Source organism: Manis javanica, chromosome 10 (assembly GCF_040802235.1).
Source record: "Manis javanica isolate MJ-LG chromosome 10, MJ_LKY, whole genome shotgun sequence".
In the NCBI taxonomy this organism is placed as follows: Eukaryota; Metazoa; Chordata; class Mammalia; order Pholidota; family Manidae; genus Manis; species Manis javanica.
Genome location: NC_133165.1, coordinates 52,523,965 through 52,550,306, shown reverse-complemented (window position 1 = coordinate 52,550,306; position 26,342 = coordinate 52,523,965). Strand labels below are relative to the sequence as shown.

Sequence of the window (26,342 nt, the reverse complement as noted above, 5' to 3'; positions counted from 1 at the left end):
AAAAATTTTCCATAGAAATTAATGGTAACTGTTTCTTCACATTATACCATTTCAGCTTAGGAGAGGTTTCACTGAACACTCTACTTTCGGATAGTGGGGGAAACTTGTATATAATTTATCATATCTACTTATCTTCAATCTCTCCACTGGAAATATGCAATGATCATAGCTTATTCCCTTAATACTCCAGTGCCTAGGACATTGCCTAACACATGGCAGACAACAGAAATCTGATGACTCAAGGGATGAAAGGCATATATTTGGCTCTGAATAAATGGTAGGGATGACCATTGCCCTATCAGAATATAAACTGCAGGAGGGCAGGGGAAGTTTGTATTTTTGTGCACTGGGATATCCCTAAAACCTAGAACAATTTCTGGCACACAGACGAATTTCAATAAATATTTAATCAATGAACACTCTTCTTGTGTGCCAGGCACCATACCAGTTTTAACCGCCAGTATCAGCCCTGAGGTAGGTGGTATTATATCATCATTTCCATTTCACACATCTGAGAGGTCAGAGGGGTGGTTGGGCCTGACAACGTCCAGGGTGAAGAGGGGCCATGAAGGTGGCTGGGACGAGGGTCTGGGAGCGCCACGCATCCTCGGGCCCCGCGTTGCACCTTGACCTCGGGCTGCCTCTCCTCAAGTTTCCTACAGGCTGTCTTAGCCTCAGCCGCCCCGACCAGCCTGTTCGGGGCCCGCCTCCTCTTCCTGCCTTTCTTGAGGTGCCTCCTGGTCCTTTCTGTCTCTGGCTCCATGAGGCTGTGGAGGATATGCCAGACTAAGAAACCCACGCGCCCAGATTCCCTGGCCCGGGCCGTCTCCTGACGGGGCTGCAGCAAGGGCTTCGACAGCCTACAACCCCCCTCAGCTCCTCGCCTCAATTCAGATTACACAGCGCTACCCCGCCCGCCCCGAATGACGAAGGTACCAGCGATCTTCCCGGTTCCGCAGCGGAGATAACCACGCCCCCCGCAGCCAAACGGCGCGCGGTTGGACGGATTCGAAACGGTGTCCAAACTGCGAAAACGTGCTTCTGCCCGTTGTAAGAGAGCAAAGGAGCGCTGCCAAGCGGCTTCACCGCCAAACACTACTCCCACGTCTCCGATCCCCTAAAACGCCGAGAAGCCGGGTGGAGAACGCAGGTGCTACTGGGGGAGCCCCCACCGCCTCAGCCTCAGCCGCGCCGGCCGTTTGAACCGACCGGAAGTGCGCGTCAAGAGACTTCCGGCAGTTGAGTCGTGGAGAGAAAGGAGTGTCGGCAATGGCGACCAAGAGGTTGGCACGGTATGCGAGGGGCTGCCGGCAGGGAGTCGCCCTTGGTCTGGCGCTGGTGGCTATAGCGCGGCTAGGCAGGGATATTCGCGGTGTCAGCCTTCATTCTCTGCAGCCCCAGCGCCTCCGACCTGCTGTCTCTGGCCTGGGCTGAAAGGTCTCTGGCTGGACCTCTGTCTATAGCTTTCTACGCGAGAGTGGAAGGACCAGGGTTCTCGACTCTTGAGTGAGCCGGTGTCGGCCCATTCTAGGCCTCGCGAAATGATAGGACGTGACAGCGCCAGATAGGCTGTTAGGCGGTCTCAGGCAGTCCCCACCGCACCCGTCAAGCTGTTAATCCCCCCCTTACAGGGAACCGTTTAATTCATGACGTGAATCCTTAAAAACCTTTTCCCTGATTTTAAGAAACGCCGTGCACATTTCTGGTTTCTAGAAGTGTTAGTGAATAGCGTGGGCTTCGGCGTTGTATAGGCCTGGTTTCACATAGCAAATCTGTGTGCTTTGGCAAATTACCGAATCCTTTTACTTATCCATAAAGTACAGATAGCGAAAGTGACTATCTCGTACAGTTGTTGAGGATTAAATGAGATTATCATCTAAACTCAGTGCTTGCTACATATATAGTAAGCAATAAATAAATGTTAGCTATTATTCCCAGCTCCTGCACTTCCCATCGCACCGTCTTAAAAAAACAGGATGTACTATCTGCCTGGGTAAACTCTACCTAATATACTCACTTAAGACCTCAGTAAGCTCATCCTTTTCTGTAGACTCCTTAGCCTATTGCCTTTGGGGATCCTTTATCATATATCACCTTACTGTGGTTTACCATGGATCTAGTTTCTTTATCCAAGTATCTTAAGCTCCTGAAAGACTAGACCTGCCCTATCTCCTCAGAACTGTGCTGTTCAACAGAGCAAAGACTCAAAAAATGCAATGGCAAAAATAACTTAAGTTTTTCAGTGTATCTTTACAGTAACTTGAGTTTCTCAGTTTTACTGTAAAATAGGGAGCAAAAAGGATTAGGGTAAATTTGCAAATCTGTACTTTGTATGGCCCATGCAAGTAAAATGACTACTAAAATCAAAGAGAGTGGCTGTTAATACAAGCACCAAGGTATTTGGTTCTCAACGTCTAGTTCAATTTCCTCTCAATCACAATACATATGTTAGCACCTTAATAATAAGGGTTATGCCATTAGTTTGTTAGCCTATTTAAACAGGAGTGTGAATGTGTTTGTTGAGCTTATTGGGTTTTTCTACATTTTTAGGCAGCTTGGATTAATTAGGAGAAAATCAATTGCATCGGGAAATGAAAATCTAGGAAGAAGCAAATCCAGTAAGTGGTGTGCTTAGTTTCTTTGCCTTTTGTAGCCTTGCACTTTAAACTCTAGGAAAGCATAAGGATGCCCTGATCTTTTGCAGACCAGTTGTTTGACTACTTAATCATCATTGATTTTGAGTCGACATGTTGGAATGATGGGAAACGTCACCAGAGCCAGGAAATAAGTAAGTCTGGACTGCCCGTGCTAAAGCTAACACCAGTTGAGTCACTTTAAGGTTTATAGATATAAACCAGTCAATAGTTAAAGAAAATAAGGTCGTCCACAAATTGGCAGTTTACAGTCAAATTTGATTTGACAAAAAAGAACAAAACCAATATCTAAGTATGTCATATAAAATAATTGTTCTAGGACTACATACAAATCTCAATTGTATAGAAACTGGAAAAAATACCTTTGCAAAAAGGAGTACATTCCAACTTCCAAATGGCCTTCATATTAAATTGTGGAAATATGTTCAAGAGTTTTAGGTAGATGTACTCATTAATATTTTGACTTGTTCTCTGGTGTAATTTTATTATAACCATTGCATCACACCACTTTGTCATTTTTAAATGCTTTTTACTGGAATAATTATTGTTCAGTAATGTCATATGGCAACATATGTTTAATTTAGACTGATTACAGCATTAGTTTACCAATTATATGTTCAAGTGTCAATTGATTCTTTCATATAGTTGAATTTCCAGCAGTATTGCTGAACACATCAACTGGAAAGATTGAATCTGAGTTCCATGTTTATGTTCAGCCTGAGGAACATCCAATTCTTTCTGAATTTTGCATGGAACTGACAGGCATAAAGCAGGTATGTCCACCTCGCTGTCACCCACCCCATCCCCCAACAAAAAATAAGCAGATATGATACAAGTATTAGAATTCAGAAATCATTACAAAAAGTAAATAAAAGCTACATACCATTTAGAATTAAATTTATTCACTGTTAGTGGAAATAATGTCCCCTCCAGAAGTCCATTGGAATCTTTAAAAATTAGAAAGAATACTGTTGTAAAAATGAATATAAAATATCAAATGTCTGTCCATCTTGATTTAATTATTATATTTCTGTGTGATTTTACATTGATCAACCTACCCTTGCAGAATTCTAATCATTATCTCGCTCCCATGTATCTTACTTTTCACTTGATAAAGTCTTGCCAGTTAGAACCTCTTCTTTGTATATCCCCCCACGATACCTAATTATGTGCTCAGGAATTGTGGGATACAGTTGTTAAATTCATATTTTATAACTGTTTAGGTTCAAGTTGATGAAGGAGTCCCATTGAAGATTTGCTTGTCTCAGTTCTGTAAATGGATTCAGAACATTCAGCAACAGAAGAAAATTATTTTCACTACTGGGGTTTCAGATCTTTCTACTTCTGAAGTAAAATTATGTGCATTTGTTACTTGGTCAGGTAAAAAAGAAGTTATATCTATTAATCATAAATGAGTAGTATTACCACCATGTAATTCTTTATCTCCAGTAAGAATTATACCTGTTAACCTCTTGGGCCACAAAAAGAAATCTAAGTCTAGCAGATGTTAACCAAGAAAAGTAAATTTATTCGTATTTTTAAAATTACCATTCTGGGATACCTTAAAATTTTAAGCTCTAACTTCAAGAATCTTCCTAGACTGTACCACTGTTCTGAATCCAGGCAAGAATGATTTATTTAGAACACTTGTTCTGTTTTCTACAGCCTTGAATAAAAGGAATCCTCATTAAACTCACATCCTTTGCTTTTATACTTTCAAACTTAATAATGTACACATCAAGGAAAAAATAGGCCATTAAAAGTACATTTTTCTGTGCCTGTGATATAGCATTGCCATTAACAGTCATTGATAGCAATACTGTGCCATTGATAGCATAGCATTGATGGTCATATTTGGTTTCAGGTTGCTATAAGATGCTTGGCTTCTTATATTTTCCTAGAATGTTTAAAATAGATAACCTTCTCCCTATAGACCTTGTAATTGAACATCTTCTTCTTCTTCTGAAATATTAGTGTTTTATTTGGTGTTTAAGGTCATTTTGAAACTTAGTTACCAACCTAATTGCTTAATAGTTATGTAAAGTGAGTGATTGTTAGATATTAGTAAAGCAATTAAATCTTATTGTGCTATTATATATTATATACTATATATAGTATATAGTACACTATAGCATATATTATATTATTAAGTATAATATATGCTATTATATATTATTCTAAGCCTTGCTATTCTATTTTATATCATCTTTCAGCATTTTATTATAAATGATGATAGCATAAGTAAAAACTGCTGGCATCATTGCCTTTGTTCTGTTTTAATATACTGAATGCAGATTGGGACTTGGGAGTTTGCCTGGAGTATGAGTGTAAAAGAAAACAGCTGTTAAAACCTGTGTTCTTAAATTCTTGGATTGATCTCAGAGTAACTTACAAGGTAAGGATCAAAGATAGGGGCATATTCACTGTCGTTCATTGAAAATGATTAAACTATCCCACATGGGTATGAGTTTCTACAAATAAAATATTTTCTTTTGATATGTTCATATAAATACATTTCTTAAAATATTATAAAAACAACATAACAAAAATAAGCGTACTCCAAATCTGATTGAACCAAAAATGATAAAAAGTAAGTGGTTATACATAGCCTTTCAAATAGTCATTTTTTTAGATATGTCTTCTTTGATTTGATTAGATTTTCTATAGGAGAAAACCAAAAGGACTAACTGGTGCCCTGCAGGAAGTAGGAATAGAATTCTTGGGACGAGAACATTCTGGTTAGTATAAATTGAAAATCACTTTACTTTTATAGAGGCTCTCATATGAATCTCATTTTTTGTGATGTCATTAATAAGGAATATCCTCCTGCCTAAAAAAGGCTCCAAACATATATAATTCATATTGTTTCTAAGACTTTCAAATGACTATTTTCATAAAGTATTCTAAGATAAAGACTGTCATCTCATGGCTTTCTAATTGCTAAAATGAATGAAAAGAATTGGCCATTTCAAATGGAGATAAACAAAGGCCCAAATAATACAGTGGACTAGTGAAAGACAATGAACAAGACTATTATGTTACTCACAAAACATGGTCCCTACAGAATGTTTGTCACATTTTGTAAACTGCCTGATAAATTTTCACCTTCTCCGTAAATGTAGGAGATCTTGTCTTTCCTTGGTAAGGCTGCCACAACTTTCTACAAGACCAGTTTATCATCATTAAAATTAGTGGATGGTCATAAAACTAACAGTATGTTCCAATTTCTATTTAAGTGGTAGATTTTGGGGGTGGAGAGGGCAGGTTGTTTTTTTGCTATTTTTTTTTTACACTGCTACCACTAAATTCAGTGTTTGATACCTATTTATTCAGGGTTGGATGATTCTCGGAATACTGCCCTTCTTGCTTGGAAAATGATCAGGGATGGTTGCTTAATGAAAATTACAAGGTCCTTAAACAAGGTTAGTGGCATCGTGCCTCTTTTTTCTGTCATCTCATGCTCTAGAAGTAAGCATGAGTTCATTGAAATGCAGACATCATGTGTGTAATCATTTATAAATCAATCAATGATGACATTTTTCTTTTTTGTTGTATCATGTAATGGGTACTAAAGAAATTGTGAAAGCACAGTTTCTAAAGCTGTTGGATTTGTCTGTGGAATTATAGGTTCCCACTAAGAAGAATCCCAACATTTTGGCCAGAAATTTGAATATGAATCAAGTTGAAGAAACATCAGCCTACACCAGTAGCATTCAGCGTCCCGGCACACATGAAAGGGAGCCTAAAAATACAGAAAATTCTCATGAGAAAGTTGAAATGAGGTCAGTTGGTGTAAATTCTCCTATAAAGGTACAGCAAGATCAGTTGCAACTACAAAATAATAAAAAAGCGGGTCTTGACAATGTCAAAAGCTGTTTATCTCTTTTTAATACTAAGTTCTCTACTTCTCTGGGGCAGTTGCAGTCTCCGAACTCCAATGCATCTATTCAGAAGCAAATAAAAAATGAGCATCTTGCATTTAATACCAAAGCTAAGTCTTCAACAAATAGTTCAGAGTTTGTACTTGTTTCAACTACCATTTCATCGGCTAATCATGTTTCTGATATGGAAATGAGTTCCGCTCTTGACTGTTTACCTATGTTGGCTGATTGGGAGGATATAGCTTTATTGCCAGCATCTCAGCCTGAGCAAAATTTAAATTCTATACCTCCCATTAGTGACTCAAACTTAGACCTTTCATTTAGATCTGGAGGAAGAGTAATGGGTTTAAAAGAATCTGAAATGTTAAGTCATGAAAACATTGGAGGCAGGGAAGAAACTCCTCAAAAATCTGAGACCTCTAAGTCTATTGCATATAAGAGTCTACATACTACTATTTATGAAGGAAAAGAAGTCCAAGATCCAAGTTCAGATGTTTCTGTCTTTAAATTACCTAAATGCAAATCAAGTAGCTTCAACAATATGCCTTACCCTTCAGTTTTGCGGACTCATCAGCTACTTCTAGGTGGTACTAAAAGGAATCCATCCAGTCCCCCAGCTTTCCCAGCAGCAAAAAAACAGACCTTTACTATTCATGAAGAAAAGCCTACATCATCTAATGGCTCCCCAGTGAAAATTTCTTCCCCAAAGATTGCCCCCTCTATTTTAACTTCTGTAGTTAATCTACAAGACCCTTGGAAGAGTGGGAAAATGACGCCTCCTTTATGCAAGTGTGGCCGAAGATCTAAGAGACTTGTTGTTTCTAATAATGGACCAAACCATGGCAAAGTCTTCTATTGTTGCCCTATTGGGAAATACCAAGAAAAAAGAAAATGTTGTGGTTATTTCAGATGGGAACAAACACTTCAAAAGGAAAGAGCCAGCAACATAGTTCTGCCTCATTCCTCAGGGGGACTCACTTCTAGTACTCTAGAAACAAGCCATAGTTGTGACAGAAATGTATATTTTTCTACTAAAAATTCATTGAGACTCAGACCTTCAATGAGGAACTGATAAACTTGCTTTACATCTGAACTATGTTTTTACTTTAATGTGACTTTTAGTGTGGTGAAAAGAAAAAAAAATGTATAGGGCTACAAGTTATGAGGACTTAGTATATCTGAGTTCCATAGACCACAATGGGCTATTACATTCATACATGCACACACTGAAAAAAGAGAAAAATTACATTTCACAGCTTCTAATTTCATTCACCAGTTATCTGAAACATTTGTCTTCTGTTCATGTATGAATCCTGATTGTTCCTTAATTCCCAAACTTTCTAAGTATCTTGGTGTCTTAACACTGTTTTATTTATTTTTCATATATTATCATTTGCCAAATTTATCATACTTTTTTGAACCACAAATGATATATTTTATAAACTATTTATTAGATTAAATACAATAAGCAAAAATTGTATATGATACCTTTTTTTACAGTTAGACCTTAAAATAAGACTTAAATTATTTTTAAGTTATTTGAATAAAAGTGTGACTAATAAAAATCTGTAGCCTTTTTAGGTAGATGCTTGTACTTTGAAAATTATGATAATCTTCTGATATTTTAATTTTTCTAAAAACTTTTATAAGTTTTTTAGTTTTATTCCAGTGCTTGAAGATTTGTCCTGATTTGTCTATCAACATAGCAAAAGAATTATACAACTATGATTTGAAAATCAACAGATCAGAGATTTGGTTCAGAAACTGCTTCTGTACTGTATATTTAAATATCTCAGCTATTAATGGTATTCTTTTTATATGATCAAAATTATAAGAACATTGACAGTAATGCAGAGTTTACTGGCTTTTATTTGAAAATTCAGTCTCTGATGTTATAACCATATTTTTTAAATCAATAGTTTATAAGCATACTATCATTTTTAATGACCTCTCTACAGTCTTACGGTTTTTACAGAGTCTTTGTTTTATAGATATTGCAATAATTAATAGAATGGATTTAAATTGTTTCCCATTCTTTCTTCCTCAGTTCATTTCTTTTTATCTTCCCACTGACAGTCTTTGGCAGCTCTTGAATAAATTCTACCTGTTGATATTAAGAGAAGAAAGTTAGCCTGTAAGTTTTCATCTTTAGATAAAGTCAATTCTGTAGCAGTTCTATTATGAACTCTAGGTGAAAGATTTAGGACACCCACTGGGGTGGGTATTTGGTAACAACCAAAAAGGGAGAGAGATACTGCTGAGATTTTTCTTGATAGTTAGTATTTATTTACAAGTCTGGTGAGCTAAATGACCCAATCAAGAGTTTCATTTTAATTGCAAAGATTCTGATTCAGCTCCATGTCATTATTTCAGTTTTGGAACATTGAGTGTGTAGCATGTTTGAGGAGAATGTTCATTAAAATGGGGAACAAAAACAGCTGAAAATCTCCAGAACCTATGAAGCAAATAGGCATCATAATTAGAATACTTACCTTTCTGGGATATTTGTAAGGTGCTGTGGTTCTTTTTACATGCTCCTGAATCTCCTTTTTCAGTCGTTCTTGATCATGTGACTTATAATCAGCATTCAGAACAATAAAAGCCTTTACAACCTGAAATAAATATTTGACATACCAGGAGGATGAGTTGTGTATTTTTATGTTTTAGTGTATCTTATTTGTTCTCTCAGGGGATCTAAGCTCCTGGTGGGATGGGCTGGAAGGGTTTAATAGGGTTTGATCCTAGCTCTATGCTTTTAAGTGAGCCAGTTGACTCCCACATTTCTGTATCTAATACAGGGGAGTCTCTGGGACCTCTGCTTTGTTCATAATATACACTTGGGCTGTCTCATCTAACTACATTTTGAACTCTACTTCCTGACCTGTTTCTGATCATCTCTACTCTTGACTTGCCTCATCTTTTTATCTCCTTCAAAAAGTTTCCTTTTGGAAACCTGGCAGTGCACTAAGCACAGTCTTCTGTGTAACAACCCGGCCTGATCTAGCCTAGTCTCTAGTGTGGCCCTTATAAACAGTATTCATCCTGGGTTTGCCATATCCTTGTTAAAGAATACACTTCAATGAGACCATACAATCTTTATTTCAGAAACACTTATGTTGATGCAAAGCTGTGAAGATTACAAGTTACTTTGCTATTTCTCTCACCCACTTACCAGGGCCAGAGGAACAAGAGTAGAAGTAGTGGTGGCCCTCACTCTCTAACTGGCAGAAGACAGGAAAGACTTCATCACTTTATGCTCACACAGTTCATCCTTCCTTGAAATGTTTTGGAAAATCCTGCCCAGAGTTTTTGGACCTATAATGGAGAAGACAGAAGGCCTTCCCTCATATGTAGCCCCTTCAAGAGACTATTGGGATTCTAAATGTCTGTCCTGCAGGCACTGCCAGCACTGCCATTCATTGCCTTCCCTAGACCCAGGACTCTAGGTGAGTCACCTAGTGTGTACCACCAAATCCAAACTACCAGCCCAGGGTTAGTCATGGAGTGATGCCTCCTTGCAGGTAAAAATCCAGGAGAATCTCCTGCCACTTATACGATTAAATATCCTACACTGAAGAGGCTGAGATATTACTGAATTCATGGATTCATGAATCCAGCTTAAAGATAAGCTGGCAATGTTAGCTATCTACATTGGACTGGGAGTAAATATTTGATTGAAAAAGAATTGCTTAAATCACAGAATGACCAATTAGTGAGAAATGAAGACTTGCAGTTACAAATTTTTTGTATATTGATCATTGTTTACCACTGAGCAATTTTGACAGCATTTTATGAGCAGTTATCCATTTTTGTCTTTACCAAAACCCCTTAAAAATTTCTAATTTACATGTCCTACAGAAAGTTGTACAACCGTGTGTGTGTGTGTGTGTGTGTGTGTGGATGTATATAGTTTTATCTCACCCTTTTTAAACATTTCATTAAAATTTATTTTTATTTATGCCTCCTCTGCTACTTTAACATTTTTTAAATTAAAAAAAAGTCTTTGTTGTAAGTGAATCCTTCAGAGACAAATTATTTTAAGAATTAATGTTTTTAATTACTGGTTTGCATATTGATGACTTCTGCACTTTGGATAAAGTCTACTTTATCTTTATAAAAGTCTATAAACCATTATGGAAAATGAAAAGTTAACTAGGAACAACCTAATATCGTTAAAAGCATGAACACTGAAGTAAGACATCCTGGGTTCAAGTCACACTTTTTTGTGTAATCTTGAGCAAGATAGGTTGCCTTTCTGTGCCTTGGTTTCCTTCTCTGTAAGAAGAGGTTGTGAGGATTAAATAAATTAACATAGGTGTGCAAAACTGAAGGAACAAAATAGCAGCAGATGCAGAGACTCCAAGAAGGAACTAGTGGTTACCAAAGGGGAGGGGTGTGGGAGGGTGGGTGGGGAAGGAGAAGGGGATTGAAGGGTATTATGTTTAGTAAACATGGTGTGGGGGATTGTGGGGAAAACTGTAGCATAGAGAAGGCAAATAGTAAATCTGTGGCATCTTACTACACTGATGAACAGTGACTGCATTGGGGTATCAGTGGGGACTTGATAATATAGGTAAATGTAGTAACCACATTGTTTTTTCATGTGAAACCTTCATAAGAGTGTACATCAATAATACCTTAATAAAAAAATTTTTTAAAAAGCTACTTAAAGTAATAAAACATCTCTACTTGCTAAAAAAAAATAATTAACATAGGTGTATGGCTTACAACAACACCTGGAACATACTAAGTCATCAAAAACATTAGGTATTAGTTGTAGTATAAGAGTTTTTTTAATCTAAAATCCATAAGTGGATTCAAAATTTCTCTGAAATTCTATGCAAAATTTAACATTTGTATGAGGAAAATGTTATGCTATTCAATATGGCAGCTGCTATCCACATGTAGCTGTTTATATTTAAATTAATGGAGATAAAAAATAAAATTTACAGAGATACACTAGTCACATCTCAAATGTTTAATTGCCATGGAATGGCTGTTGTATTGGATGGTGCAGATATAGAACATTTCCATCATTGCATAAATCCCATAGTGCCCTAGGGCTTTTAAATTCCAAAGAGCTGTGTGATCCAAAAAAATTCAGGAATCCAATAACCTAGACAAATATTTTTCAGCTCTTTATTTCACATTGCAATATTAGACTAGTATTTAAAATCTAATGTTCTTTTCAGAAGTAACAACAATAGCAGTCATCCATTCCTTTATCCCTTTTGGAAGTTTTATCTTTTAAGAAAGCATTGTAAAAAGCACACATTTTGGAGGAGGAGCCAAGATGGTGGCATGAGTAGGACAGCAGAAATCTCTCAAAAACATGTATTTTTGAAAATGTGACAAATACAACTATTCCTAAAAGAGAGACCAGAAGATACAGGACAACAGCCAAGCTACATCTACACCAGCGAGAAACAGCGCTTCACGAAGGGCCTAAGATACAAGCCACAGCCTGGTGGGACCCAAATGCCCCTCACCCCAGCTCCCAGCAGGAGGAGAGGAGTTGGAGCGGGGAGGGAAAGGGAGCCCAGGACTGCTAAAACCCAGCCGTAGACATCTCCACTGGGAGTGCAGACACACAGTGCGTGGTGTGCTGGATACTAGGGAAACGGGACAGTAAAATTTGCGAGCTGCTCCCCACTGCCAGCGCCCCTGGGACAAAGAAAAATGAGTGCTCTCTGAAAGTCTTAAAGGGAAAGGGGCCTCACAGCTGGACAAAAGCGTCCCGGCGCACTAAGCCCAGCAGCTGGGATTCCCAGGGAACTCTGGGCACCCTAACCCCGTGGGCGGCAGCGCAGCGTGGAGGCCCCTCACGGCGATAAACACCATCCTGCCCATTCCCCCTCTGGCCACGGCCCTGCCACGGCAGAGCACCGGCCAGAGGCCAGCCACACCCACAGCAACTGCGTGGAGCTCCACAGTGGTAGGGCAAGAATCAGAGACCCCGTCTGAGTGCAACTGCACACCACAAGCCACTAGGGGTCGCCATTCTCCCAGGAGAGGAACACGAGGAGCAAGCAGGAAGGGATTTTGTTCTCCCAGCTGACGCATGTGCCATCTGCCCATCGCTATGAAAAGTCAGAAGAATTTCATTCAGATCAGAATCATACAGACATCCACCCCTGAGAGGGAACCTGGGGAGATAGACCTAACCAATCTTCCTGAAAAAGAATTCAAAATAAAGGTCATAACTATGCTGATGGAGCTGCAGAGAAAAATGCAAGAGCGAAATAGGGAGAATACAGAAATAAAACAATCTCTGGAAGGACTTCAAAGCAGAATAGATGAGATGCAAGAGGCCATTGATGGAATAGAAATCAGAACAGGAACGCAGAGAGGCTGATGCAGACAGAAATAAAAGGATCTCCAGAAATGAAAGAATATTAAAAGAACTGTGTGACCAATCAAAACAGTACAATATCCACATAATAGGGGTACCAGAAGAAGAAGAGAGAGGAAAAAGGGATAGAAAGTGTCTTTAAAGAAATAATTGCTGAAAACTTCCCCAAACTGGAGGAGGAAATAGCCTCTCAGACCACGACAGCACACAGAACTCCCAACAGAAGGGACCCAATGAGGACAATACCAAGACACATAATAATTAAAATGGCAAAGATCAAAGACAAGGACAGAGTATTAAAGGCAGCCAGAGAGAGAAGAAACATCACCTACAAAGGAAAACCCATCAGGTTATCATCAGACTTCTCAATAGAAACCTTACAGGCCAGAAGAGAATTGCATGATATATTTAATGCAATGAAACAGAAGGGCCTTGAACCAAGAATACTGTATCCAGCATGATTATCACTTAAATATGAAGGAGAGATTAAACAATTCCCAGACAAGCAAAAGTTGAAGGAATTTGCCTCACACAAACCACCTCTACAAGGTGTTTTAGAGGGACTGCTCTAGATGGAAGCACCCCTATGCCTAAACAGAAGTCACCAGAGAAAACAAAATCACAGCAAAGATGGCAGAACAATCAAATACTAACTAAAGGCAAAAAATAAAATCAACTACCCACAGTCAAAGGAAACACAAAAGAGCACACACACACACACACACACACACACACACACACACACAGAACACCTAACATACAAAGAATGGAGAAGGAGGAATAAGAAGGGAGAGAAATAAAGATTCATCAGACTGTGCTTATACTAGCTCAATAAGTGAGTTAAGTTAGACAGTAAGATAGTAAAGAAGCTAACCATGAACCTTTGGTAACCATGAACCTAAAGTCTGCAATGGCAATAAGTACATATCTTTCAATAATCACCCTAAATGTAAACGGACTGAATGCACCAATAAAAAGACTCAGAGTAATAGAATGGATAAAAAAGCAAGACCCATCTATATGCTGCTTACAACAGACTCACCTCAAACCCAAAAACATGTACAGAGTAAAAGTCAAGGGATGGAAAAAGATATTTCACGCAAACAAAAAGGAGAAAAAAGCAGGTGTTGCAGTGCTAGTATCAGACAAAATAGACTTCAAAACAAAGAAAGTCACAAGAGATAAAGAAGGACATTATATAATGATAAAGGGGTCAATGCAACAAGAGGATATAACCATTATAAATATATATGCACCCAATACAAGAGCACCAACATATATGAAACAAACATTAACAGAATTAAAGGAGGAAATAGAATGCAATGTATTTATTTTAGGAGACTTTAACACACCACTCACTCCAAAGGACAGATCCACCAGACAGAAAATAAGTAAGGACACTGAGGCACTGAACCACACACTAGAACAGATGGACCTAATAGACACCTATAGAACTCTACATCCAAAAGCAACAGGATATACATTCTTCTCAAGTGCACATGGAACATTCTCCAGAATAGACCACATACTAGGCCACAAAAAGAGCCTCAGTAAATTCCAAAAGATTGAAATCCTACCAACCAATGTTTCAGACCACAAAGGTATAAAACTAGAAATAAATTATACAAAGAAAGCAAAAAGGCTTTCATCATGCTCCTAAGTAATCAATGGATCAATGACCAAATTAAAATGGAGATCCAGCAATATATGGAAACAAATGACAACAACAACACAAAGCCCCAACTTCTGTGGGACGCAGCGAAAGCAGTCTTAAGAGGAAAGTATATAACAATCCTGGCATATTTAAAGAAAGAAGAACAATCCCAAATGAATAGTCTGAAGACACAATTATCGAAATTGGAAAAAGAAGAACAAATGAGGCCTAAAGTCAGCAGAAGGAGGGACATAATAAAGATCAGAGAAGAAATAAATAAAAAGGAGAAGAATAAAACAATAGAAAAAATCAATGAAACCAAGAGCTGTTTCTTTGAGAAAATAAAATAGATAAGTGTTGGGAGCAAACCTGTGGGCCTTTAGGCAGACTCAGTCACAAAAGCCTTAAGACAACAGCAACGTTTGAGTAAAGTCTTTCCTGTAAAGTCAGCAACAATGAATCCATCCACGCGTTAGAAACAAGTTTTCCCCTATTACCAAGAAATGCATTTAGTGAACTCCTAGGTTAGAGCTATTGGTTGGGTTACCTCGCAACATGTGCTTTTCTAGGTTAGAGCTAGTTGTTAGGCTACATCGCAACATGTGCTTTTTCTGTCCTTTGTTAATCAAGAAATACCCTCTGCCCCAGGGGAAAGCCCCTCCCTTAAAACCTCCCTCCCAAGGGCCCCCACCCCCAAAATGGTGAACTCCCTGCTTCTCTTCCGGGTCCTCCATTCCCGCCGGCGCCAACCAAGACCCAATCACCCCTCTACACCTCCCCGCCGGTGCCACCTAAGGTCCAATTATCTCCTGACCCACCCCTTACTTGCTAACCTGTATAAATTGAGCCTGCAAACAATAAACTGTGCCAGCTTGATCAGACATCCTGTCTTGCTGGTCGTTCTTTGTGTCCCTTGCCTCTCTCTTTTTTTTTTTTTTCAATTCTCTCCTCCAGGTTGTCGACCCCCGTTGATAGTCCTGCAGGTCGGGACAACTGGCGCCCAACGTGGGGCCTTCTAGGCCCGACAGACTGAAGAGGAGAGAACATCGCCCCCAGGAGGGTGGGGGTGGGGGTGGGCCCACTGGTGGGCCCACCCATGAAAGGAGGTGTCTGCAGCGACAACAATAAAAGGGGATGTCTGCAGTGAGACCCTCACCTGAGTCCCCATGTTCTGAACCCGGCGTGAGACAGACTCGTGTGTATTTCCCCGGTGACGAAGTAGGACAGTAAGTTATTATGGGGCAAGAATCCTCCCGAGAAGAATTATTTATAGCCGGACTCAAGGAGTCCCTCAGGACACGAGGAACAAGGGTTAAGAAAAAAGATTTGAAACGTTTTTTTGTCTTTCTAGAAGATGTCTGTCCTTGGCTCCCTCAAGAAGGGACCATTAGTGAAAAGAAATGGCAACACATGGGCGATTGCCTTCAAGACTATTACAGAGTTTTTGGTCCAGAAAAAGTACCTGTGTCAGCATTTAGCTATTGGAATCTCATTAATGATATCCTGCGCGTTCATCACGAATGGCCTGATTTACAGAAAGTTGTTACTGAGGGAGAAAAAACCTTGAAATCCCATTCTCGTCCCCCTTCCGAAGCCTCCCGGCCAGCTTCCCCTTCTTTTAAAACACATCCTTCAGATCCCGCTACAAACCCTTCCCAGGACCCAAACGAACTCCCGCCCTTGCCAACAATTGAGTCTCTTTCTCCGTCCCCTCCGCTTGATAGTTCTGCCGATCCTGTTATTCCTCCCCCAAGTATTTACCCTACTCTCATCGACCTAAACCCTGATGAGCCCCTTAGTCCCGCTGATGAGGCCACTCTAGAGGAAGGTGCAACGCGCCATAATAATCCTGACTGGCCATCTAAAGGCCCTGCTATTGTTCCTACCGCCACGCCCCGCCCTCCAACTGTAAGCCTGCCTCCCTCCCACCGCCACCTTATTATTTCCCTGTTCTTGACCAAGTGTTTCCTGTCTCATCAACTCTCTCCTGCGAGCATCTGCATATGACAAATGACCTCTCAGTCCTCAGGCACATGATCAAAAACAGAAAAGAGCAGATTCAACTCCTGCAGGCCATCCGTGATTTAGATCAAGAGCTCTCCAAATTGACTCACATAACTTACATCCCAAAAACTCCTCCTAAGAGCGTCCCCCCCCCCTCAAAATCACTTGGGCAAAAAAAAAAAAAGAAAACATCCAACCCTGTCTTAACTTTCCCTGTCTCCCTACGGAGTGGAGTTTCTATTCCCTGGAGCCCCTCCCCTAGATTATTTGACCCCGATAACCCTGAAGAAGAAAGTGGTGACCCTGATATAGATGAGGAATATCCCGTGAGTACTGCTCCTGGGGTTGGAACCAAAAGAGATTTGTGGTGTGATGACCGCAATTTAGACGATGGCCCCGAGGACCGAGTTAACGGGGGCGTGCATCCTAATGACGGGCCTCCTGCAACATCTTTTTCACCTCTAGATATTCGAGCTTTGGAAAAGCTCAAGTCAGCTGTTTCCAATTATGGGCCTGTGGCCCCGTTTACACTAGCTCTGCTAGAATCTATCACTAATGATTGGCTTACCCCAAATGAATTCCATCAGCTTGCTCGTGCAGCCTTAAGTGGAGGAGACTTTGTTCTCTGGAAAGCCGAGCTTGCCGAATTCGCAAAGGAAATTGAAAGTAAAAATCTTACTCGACTCAGTTCCCAGGACTGGACAGCAAAAAGAATTCTAGGTGAAGCTCCTTATAACACTCTAGCAGTCCAAGCACACTTTCCCACAGGCCTCCTAGCTCAAGTTAGACAAGCTGGCCTCAGAGCTTGGAAAAAGTTACCCCCTAAAGGAGCTGCTACTGCCACTCTTACTAAGATACGGCAAGAAGCAGATGAACCCTACAGCTCCTTTGTCAGCCGTCTTATGGAGGCTGCCGAACGCATGTTCGGAATCCAAGAGCCTGATAACCCTTTTATAGCTTTTGAAAATGCCAATCCAGTCTGCCAGGACCTGCTTCGACATGATCGTAAAGAGTCAGTATCCGACTTTGTGCGCCTCTGCGCAGGCGCCGGAACTAGTCATGCCATTGGACTGGCTATTGGAGTTGCCTTGCAAAGGGCAGGCATTAGCTCAACACAAAAAACTTGCTTTAATTGCAAGCAGCCTGGTCATTTTGCCAAAGATTGCCCACTGCCTCGAAACCCTTGACCCCCCAATTCTAGCTTTAATCTGCCCCTCTCTAGTGGTTCAGGCAATGCCCCTAAATCAACTAATCCATTCCCCCCTCCACCCCTTGTCCCAAATGTCAAAAAGGATATCACTGGGCCAGAGACTGTTGGTCAAAAACCGATATACAAGGTCTGCCCCTCCCTGTTAAGAACCAGGGAAACCCCTTCAGGGGGCAGCCGCCGGCCCCCCTGCAAAAGATGAACCCCGGGGCAATTGGGTTCATCCCCTCAACAGCGACCCAAAATCAATGTCAGACAGTAACCCAAAGTCAATTTCAGACCTCTGGAGAGCCACAAAAAACAGCCCAGGATTGGACCTCTGTTCCACCACTAGCACAATATTGACTCCAGAGGAAGGGGCAAAGCTTTTGCAGACAGGCATCCAAGGACCCCTCCCCCCTAACACCTTTGGCTTAATTCTGGGACGCGCTTCAGCCTCCCTAAAAGGGCTTCAAATACACCCTGGAGTAATTGATCCAGATTTCAAGGGAGATATCCAAATCTTAGCCTCCACACTTAAGGGCACCCTATACATCCCAGCAAAAACTACTCTTGCCCAACTTCTCCTCTTACCCCTTATCCCTTCCTCTAACAAGTGCCTTAAAGAGCACCACGTAACGGGCAACATCGGCACCACAGATGTCTATTGGGCTCAACAAATCACGCGCGCCCGCCCCATGTTAACTGTGTCCCTAAATGGGAAAGCCTTTCAAGGCCTCCTAGACTCAGGAGCAGATGCCACTGTTATTGCTAAAGAGCAGTGGCCCTCTTCCTGGCCCCTTACAGACTCCACTACCCACCTACAAGGAATCGGGCAGTCTCAAAACCCTCAAGTTAGTTCCCAGTCTATTCATTGGTCAGACCAAGAAGGGAATTCAGGGACAGTTATTCCCTTTGTAATTCCTAAGCTTCCAGTCAGTTTATGGGGACGAGACATTCTCTCTCAAATGAATATTATTATGTGTAGCCCAAATGAGTTAGTGACCAGGCAGATGCTGACACAAGGCTACTTGCCAGGCCAAGGGTTAGGAAAGAATGCACAAGGCATTAAAACTCCTGTGACCATCATATCAAATACTCAAAAAAGGGGACTAGGATTCCCTTTCTCCTAGAGGCCACAATCATACCTGTACCCCAGCAGTATGCCGATAAAATAACATGGAAAACAACCGAGCCTGTCTGGGTTGATCAGTGGCCTCTGAAGACAGAAAAATTACATGCAGCCACACAGCTTGTACAGGAGCAGCTGGCAGCAGGTCATATTGAACCTTCCAATTCCCCCTGGAATATCCCCATCTTTGTCATTGCAAAAAAATCAGGCAAATGGAGGCTCCTGCAAGACCTTCGAGCCATTAATAAAGTTATGGTACCTATGGGTGCTCTGCAGCCCGGTCTCCCATCCCCCGCAGCCATATCCATAAACTATTATAAAATTGTTATAGACCTGCAAGACTGCTTCTTTACTATCCCTCTCCATCCTGATGATTGTGTTCATTTTGCCTTTAGCCTTCCCCAAATCAACTTTAACAAACCAATGCCTAGGTATCAATGGCGCGTTCTTCCCCAAGGTATGGCAAATAGCCCTACCCTAGCCCAAAAATTCATAGCTCGAGTTCTAGTCCCCGTCAGGAGACAATGGCCTCATATTTACTTCCTTCATTATATGGATGACATCCTTATTGCTTTTCCTGATGAAGCCCAAGGCATTGCCTGTTTTCAACACCTTATAGAAACCCTAGAGGCCTCTCATTTAAAAATTGCTCCCAATAAAATTCAATTTTCCGAACCCTATACTTACCTAGGCTATAGCCTCCAGGCTCACAGGATTTTCACACCAAAAATAGAGCTCCAAACTTCCTCTCTCAAAAGGCTGCACGACTTTCAAAAATTGCTAGGCAACCTACAGTTTTTAAGGCCATACCTGAAACTTCCCCCTGAAAGCTTAACTCCCTTAAACAATTTACTAGCAGGCAACTCACATCCCCTCTCCCCCCGCACCCTAACGCCCTTAGCAGTTGCTGCTATAGAACAGATAAATCAAGCTATCTCTCTACAAACCTCTTTCCAGATTGACTACTCTTCTCCTTTATATCTTATCATTTGTGCCACCACCCATGCTCCAGTAGGACTTTTTTGGCAGTCAGCCAAGACCCCTGAACAACGAGGCAAGCCTCTTCTTTGGGTCTACCTCTCCAACAAACCTGTAAAAGCCATAACACCTTACTTTTCCCTAACTGCCTCTATTATCATAAAAGGGAGAAAATTAAGCAGACAGTATTTTGGTAAAGATCCCGATATCATTGTAGTTCCATATACTACAGAGCAGATAGATTGGTTGCTACAAACCAATGATGACTGGGGTATGGCTTGTGCCTCCTTTGCTGGGACCATAGATAATCATTATCCCACTGACCCTTTGATTCAGTTTAGCAGACTGCATCCCCTAGTTTTTCCCAAAGTTACCTCCCCCTCTCCTTTGCAAGAAGCCCTCCTCATCTTTACAGATGGCTCAGCAACAGGGCAAGCAGCATATGTTATTCAAGGTAAAACCCCTGTCTCCCTGTCCACCTCCTTTTCATCTACCCAACTTGTTGAACTTTATGCAGTTCTCCAAGTGCTCCAATCACTCCCTAATACCCCTTTCAATCTTTATACAGACAGCTCTTATATAGCCCACTCAGTACCTCTCCTAGAAACCACTCCCTTTATTAAACCTTCATCTAACGCTGCTGATCTGTTCAAACAAATTCAATATCTCATAGTCCGACGCTCCAAACCCTTTTTTATTGGCCATTTGTGAGCTCACACAGGACTCCCCGGCCCTCTTTCGGCAGGCAATGCCCTTGCTGACCAAGCCACCCGTACTCTTCCCTTAATAGCACCAGCCTTTAGTAGTGTACCCCTAACTCAAGCTCAGCATGCTCACTCCCTCCACCACCTTTCAGCAAATACTCTGCGGCTCATGTTCAAAATTACCAGAGAGCAAGCCTGAGAAATTGTCAAAAGATGTAATGACTGTGCTCCACATCTTCCTGTTCCTCATTTAGGAGTGAACCCTCGGGGACTGATCCCAAATGAAATTTGGCAAATGGATGTCACTCATTTCACCCCCTTTAAAAAGATGAAATATCTTCGTGTTACTATAGATACCTTTAGTGGTTTTATTTTTGCATGCCCCTTACCGGAGAGGCTTCTAAGATGTCATTACCCACACCTTGCGCTGTTTTACAGTGCTAGGCAAGCCAAAGATTATAAAAACCGACAATGGGCCAGGTTACACAGGAGCTAAATTCCAGCGCTTCTGTTCTGACTTCCAGATAAAACATATCACAGGCATCCCATATAATCCCCAAGGACAAGGAATTGTAGAGTGAGCTCATCAAACACTTAAAAACACGCTCTCCCGCCTCAAGAACAATCCCCTCATGTATACAACTATCAGCCCCCATAACCAACTTAGCCATGCCTTGTTTGTCATTAATTTCTTGACGATTGACTCCCACGGATGCTCAGCTGCTGATCGGTTATGGCACCCAACAACCAGTGAGCTTCAAGCATTAGTAAAATGGAAAGATTCACTGACCTTCGCATGAAAAGGTCCTGACCCTGTTATAATCTGGGGCAGAGGGTCTGTCTGCATTTATGACCAGCAAAACTCTGAGCCTCGATGGCTCCCTGAGAGACTAGTTAAAACTGCTAACTCACCACCGTCCAAACTGGAGTTTCCCTCTCCGCCTGAGACAAATTCTCCTTCCATTGCAGACGCAGTCTCCAACAATCCTCGTTCTCCTGATCACGACTACAGTTCTGAGTCATCAGCCAGCACCACCACCTGCGAAGTCCTGGCATTTCCCCTGGAACTACACCTGGATAGTGCTGTCTGAAAGAGGAGACGTTGTTTGGTCCTGCTCTTAAACCTCACCAGACGTCTGGTGGCCAAACGTTTTACAGCCCGATCTCTGTAAGCTGGCCCTCGGTGCAGTAGCCCCTTGGGGTGTAGAAGATCTTTTTGACCAAAGTGCAGCACCTCGTGCCCTTCGTGGGCCGTTAGATTCCCCTGGTTGCTCTGACCCAGAATGCTGGTCAGTTCTTAGGTCATACTCCTTTTATGTTTGCCCCGGGCAGCACCGGCCCCGTCACCTCCTTCATAAATGCGGAGGCAAGTCAGATTATTATTGTGCTTCATGGGGGTGTGAGACCACAGGAGACACTTATTGGAAGCCCTCCTCTTCCTGGGATTATATCACTGTCAAGGCCAATTATACCCACCACAGTACTTTTTGGTCAGACGATGTGATTCCAGGGTGCAACCAGGAGAATACTACTACTAGAGGTTGGTGCAACCCTCTTTCAGTCAAATTCATCGAACCAGGAAAAAAAGCCCCAGGCTGGACACAAGGATATACTTGGGGTCTTCGCTTATATAAAGACCATCATGATGAAGGCATCACCTTTACTATTAAACTACTTAAAGAGTTCCCTGCCACCCCTTCCGTTGCCATAGGCCCAAATACAGTCCTAGGTGGGAAGCACCCTCCCCCACCAAAGCCCTCCACCCTCTCACCTGACCATAGCCTCACAACTAGTAGTCTTAAACCCTCCCCTACTCCGCCAGTGCCCGCTTTAGCGAGTTCTAAAGACCTTGTCTTCACCCTCATAAATGAAACCTTCCTTAGTATTAATTCCACCACCCCTGAGCTTACCGCCGAATGTTGGTTATGTTACCACTCTTCCCCGCCCCCCCTTTTATGAAGGTGCTGCCATTCCTGGCAATTTTTCCACCTCCAATAATACTTACAACTGCCGTTGGGAACGCGCTAGTTGGGAAGGCCTAACCTTAGCCCAGGAAGTAAGTAACGGGACTTGTATAACTAACACTCTGCTAAAAATCCCTCGTGGGTATGCCCACCTCTGTCAAGAAATCTCTATTGGACGGGGACCCCAATATATTGTTCCCCCCAATGACACCTGGTGGGCCTGCTTAGATGGACTCACCCCCTGTGTCTACAACCCCGTATTACAAGAACATGGATTTTGTGTTCTCGTAAAAGTTATACCCAGGCTTATTTACTACCGGTCTGACGAGTTCTTCCATATCTGGGAACAATCTTCAGACCCTTCCCTCCCTAAACGCTCCCGCCGAGAACCCATTACTGCTGTTACTATTGCTGTTTTGTTTGGCCTAGGGGCTGTAGGTGCCGGCACAGGCATCTCTTCCCTAGTTCTTTCTAACTCTCCCTATCACGAACTCAGTGCCACTATAGACCAAGATATCCAAGAATTGCAAAAAGGAATCTCTGACCTGACAGATTCGATCTCGTCCCTCGCTGAAGTAGTTCTCCAAAACCGCAGGGGGCTAGATCTGCTCTTTCTGCAGCAGGGCAGGCTTTGTGCCACCCTAAAAGAAGAGTGTTGTTTCTATGCTGACAAAACAGGGGTTGTTAGAGATAGTATGAGAAGGGTCAGAGAAGGGTTAGAGAAAAGAAGAATAGAAAGAGAGCAGAGTGAAAGTTGGTATAAAAATTGGTTCTCTACCTCTCCATGGCTCACTACTCTTTTGCCCTCTCTCTTAGGCTCCCTCATAGGATTAATATTGCTCTTGTCTTTCGGCCCTTGGGCTCTTAAACATTTGACGAGCCTTGTAAAAAAGCAAGTAGACACCCTTGTTGGCAAGCCTATTCAAGTCCACTATCACAGACTTGTTCGTGATAGAGATGATGAGGAAGCTCCCTCCTCCAGCAGATATAAACATCAGTATGACTCTTCTAAGAGTCCTTGAGTAAGCTGGCTGAGTACCCAGGGTAACGGCAGCGAAAAATCTGCCTTGAGGGACATGACTGATTGCATAGAGGTTTGTGTCCAGCATCTTCCTCTCCTCAAAAAATAAGGACATTTTGTGCGTAATTAAGCAACTCCCTTCTCTTCAGCACAGTCTTTAAGACTAAAGGAGTTCTGTTCGCGTGCCAGGTACCCATATGCCAGGTACCCACTGAGGATCAGACCCCTGTACCCCCCCCCCTTTTTTGGAGTGCTCAGCTTTACAGAATTCTCACTGAAAAATATTAATTCTTACTACAACAAATCAAGTCAAGACTGGTAGCCAATGACGGGTAAGATATGGTTGTATAGGGAATACCAACCTAAAACAGGGTATAGTCGCTAGAAGACTATAGCCCCATGACAGGTAAGGATTTCCTTCAGCCGTACAACCTAAGACAGGCACAGGCCTTGACCCAGCCAGAGCTAGGCTGGCTGTTCCAATATAAGAAAAACGGGGGAGATGTTGGGAGCAAACCTGTGGGCCTTTAGGCAGACTCAGTCACAAAAGCCTTAAGACAACAGCAACGTTTGAGTAAAGTCTTTCCTGTAAAGTCAGCAACAATGAATCCATCCACGCGTTAGAAACAAGTTTTCCCCTATTACCAAGAAATGCATTTAGTGAACTCCTAGGTTAGAGCTAGTGGTTGGGTTACCTCGCAACATGTGCTTTTCTAGGTTAGAGCTAGTGGTTAGGCTACCTCGCAACATGTGCTTTTTCTGTCCTTTGTTAATCAAGAAACACCCTCTGCCCCAGGGGAAAGCCCCTCCCTTAAAACCTCCCTCCCAAGGGCCCCCACCCCCAAAATGGCGAACTCCCTGCTTCTCTTCCGGGTCCTCCATTCCTGCCAGCGCCAACCAAGACCCAATCACCCCTCTACACCTCCCCACCGGCGCCACCTAAGGTCCAGTTATCTCCTGACCCACTCCTTACTTGCTAACCTGTATAAATTGAGCCTGCAAACAATAAACTGTGCCAGCTTGATCAGACATCCTGTCTTGCTGGTCGTTCTTTGTGTCCCTTGCCTCTCTCTCTTTTTTTTTTTTTTCAATTCTCTCCTCAAGTTCGTCGACCCCCGTTGATAGTCCTGCAGGTCGGGACAGATAAGCCTCTAGCCAGACTTGCAAAGAGAAAAAGAGAATCAACACACATCAACAGAATCAGAAACGAGAAAGGAAAAATCACGACAGACCCCACAGAAATACAATGAATTATTAGAGACTACTATGAAAACCTATATGCTAAGAAGCTGGAAAACCTAGAAGAAAGAGACAACTTCCTAGAAAAATACAACCTTCCAAGACTGACCCAGAAAAAAACAGAAAATCTAAACAGACCAATTACCAGCAAAGAAATTGAAGCGGTAATCAAAAAACTACTCAAGAGCAAAACTCCCAGGCCGGAAGGATTTATCATGTAGTTTTATCAGACATGCAGAGAAGGCATAATGCCCATTCTCCTTAAAATTTTCCATAAAATAGAAGAAGAGGGAATACTTCCAGACTCATTCTATGAAGTCAGCATCACCCTAATACCAAAACCAGACAAAGACCCCACCAAAAAAGAAAATTATAGACCAAAATCCCTGATGGACATAGATGCAAAAATACTCAACAAAATATTAGGAAACCAAATTCAAAAATTCATCAAGAGGATCATACACCATGACCAAGTAGGATTCTTCTCAGGGATGCAAGGATGGTACAACATTCGAAAATCCATCAACATCATCCACCACATCAACAAAAAGAAGGACAAAAATCACATGATCATCTCCATAGATGCTGAAAAAGCATTTGACAAAATTCAACATCCATCCATGATAAAAACTCTCAACAAAATGGGTATAGAGGGCAAGTACCTCAACATAAGAAAGGCCATATATGATAAACCCACAGCTAACATCATACTGAACAGTGAAAGGTTGAAAGCTTTTCCTCTGAGATCAGGAACAAGACAGGGATGCCCACTCTCCCCACTGTTATTCAACATAGTACTGGAGGTCCTAGCCACAGCAATTAGACCTAACAATGAAATACAAGGAATCCAGATTGGTAAAGAAGAAGTCAAACTGTCACTATTTGCAGATGACATGATAATGTATATAAAAAACCCTACGGACTCCACTCCAAAACTACTAGAACTGATATCAGAATACAGCAAAATTACACAGGATACAAAATTAACACACAGAAATCTGTGGCTTTCCTATACACTAACAATGACCTAATACAAAGAGAAATCAGGAAAACAATTCTATTCACAATAGCTTCAAAAAGAATAAAATACCTAGGAATAAACCTAACCAAGGAAGTGAAAGACCTATACCCTGAAAACTATAAGACACTCTTAAGAGAAATTAAAGAGATCACTAACAAATGGAAACTCATCCCAAGCTCCTGGCTAGGAAGAATTAATATAATCAAAATGGCCAACCTGCCCCAAGCAATTTACAGATTTGATGAAATCCCTGTCAAATTACCAACAACATTCTTCAACAAACTGGAAGAAATAGTTCAAAAATGTATATGGAAACATCAAAGACCTTGAATAGCCAAAGCAATCCTGAGAAGGAAGAATAAAGTGAGGGGGGGGATCTCGCTCCCCAACTTCAAGCTCTACTACAAAGCCACAGTAATCAAGACAATTTGGTACTGGCACAAGAACAGACCCACAGACCAGTAGAAGAGAATAGAGATTCTAGACACTAACCCAAACACATTTGGTCAATTAATATATGATAAAGGAGCCATGGACATACAATGGGGAAAT

The 26,342-nt window shown here is 41.6% G+C and overlaps 2 protein-coding genes and 1 long non-coding RNA gene across 7 annotated transcripts in view; 1 reads left to right on the top strand and 2 right to left on the bottom strand.

Moving 5' to 3' along the window:
- Window positions 1–774, bottom strand: part of REXO5 (RNA exonuclease 5) — a 37,182-nt gene extending 36,408 nt beyond the window's left edge. Inside the window, 1 exon segment of the mRNA XM_073214268.1 lies at window positions 626–774. Within this exon segment, the coding sequence (XP_073070369.1) occupies window positions 626–763 (138 nt within the window). The 5' untranslated portion in view covers window positions 764–774.
- A 174-nt stretch (window positions 775–948) lies between these two features.
- On the top strand, window positions 949–13,637 carry ERI2 (ERI1 exoribonuclease family member 2). 4 transcript variants are annotated; one of them, XM_036991959.2, is made up of 10 exons: window positions 949–1,292; window positions 2,551–2,618; window positions 2,705–2,788; window positions 3,300–3,427; window positions 3,878–4,034; window positions 4,949–5,049; window positions 5,311–5,392; window positions 5,988–6,076; window positions 6,282–6,436; window positions 9,711–13,637. In XM_036991959.2, the coding sequence occupies exons 1-10, from the start codon at window positions 1,270–1,272 to the stop codon at window positions 9,754–9,756; spliced, it is 933 nt and encodes a 310-aa protein (XP_036847854.1). In that variant the 5' UTR covers window positions 949–1,269; the 3' UTR covers window positions 9,757–13,637. The 4 variants fall into 4 exon arrangements, with proteins under 4 accessions (XP_036847854.1, XP_036847855.1, XP_017517497.1 ...); XM_036991960.2 differs by lacking the exon at window positions 9,711–13,637 and adding an exon at window positions 6,573–6,751; XM_017662008.3 differs by lacking the exon at window positions 9,711–13,637 and having other exon boundaries at window positions 6,282–9,174.
- Window positions 8,387–26,342, bottom strand: part of LOC118967232 (uncharacterized) — a 36,133-nt gene continuing 18,177 nt past the window's right edge. For both annotated transcript variants that reach the window (XR_005054126.2, XR_005054125.2), the window contains exons 3-4: window positions 9,028–9,147; window positions 8,387–8,639 (exon numbers count right to left, since the gene is read on the bottom strand). This is a non-coding gene — a long non-coding RNA (uncharacterized lncRNA). The remainder of the gene's footprint in view (window positions 8,640–9,027; window positions 9,148–26,342) is intronic.

Bases quoted from the DNA above. Each gene is read 5' to 3' on its own strand.
- ERI2 (XM_017662008.3), top strand. From the start codon at position 1,270: ATGGCGACCAAGAGGTTGGCACG. The intron at 5,393-5,987 runs GTTAGTATAAAT...CTATTTATTCAG, and splicing joins CTTGGGACGAGAACATTCTG to GGTTGGATGATTCTCGGAAT. The intron at 6,077-6,281 runs GTTAGTGGCATC...GTGGAATTATAG, and splicing joins TTACAAGGTCCTTAAACAAG to GTTCCCACTAAGAAGAATCC.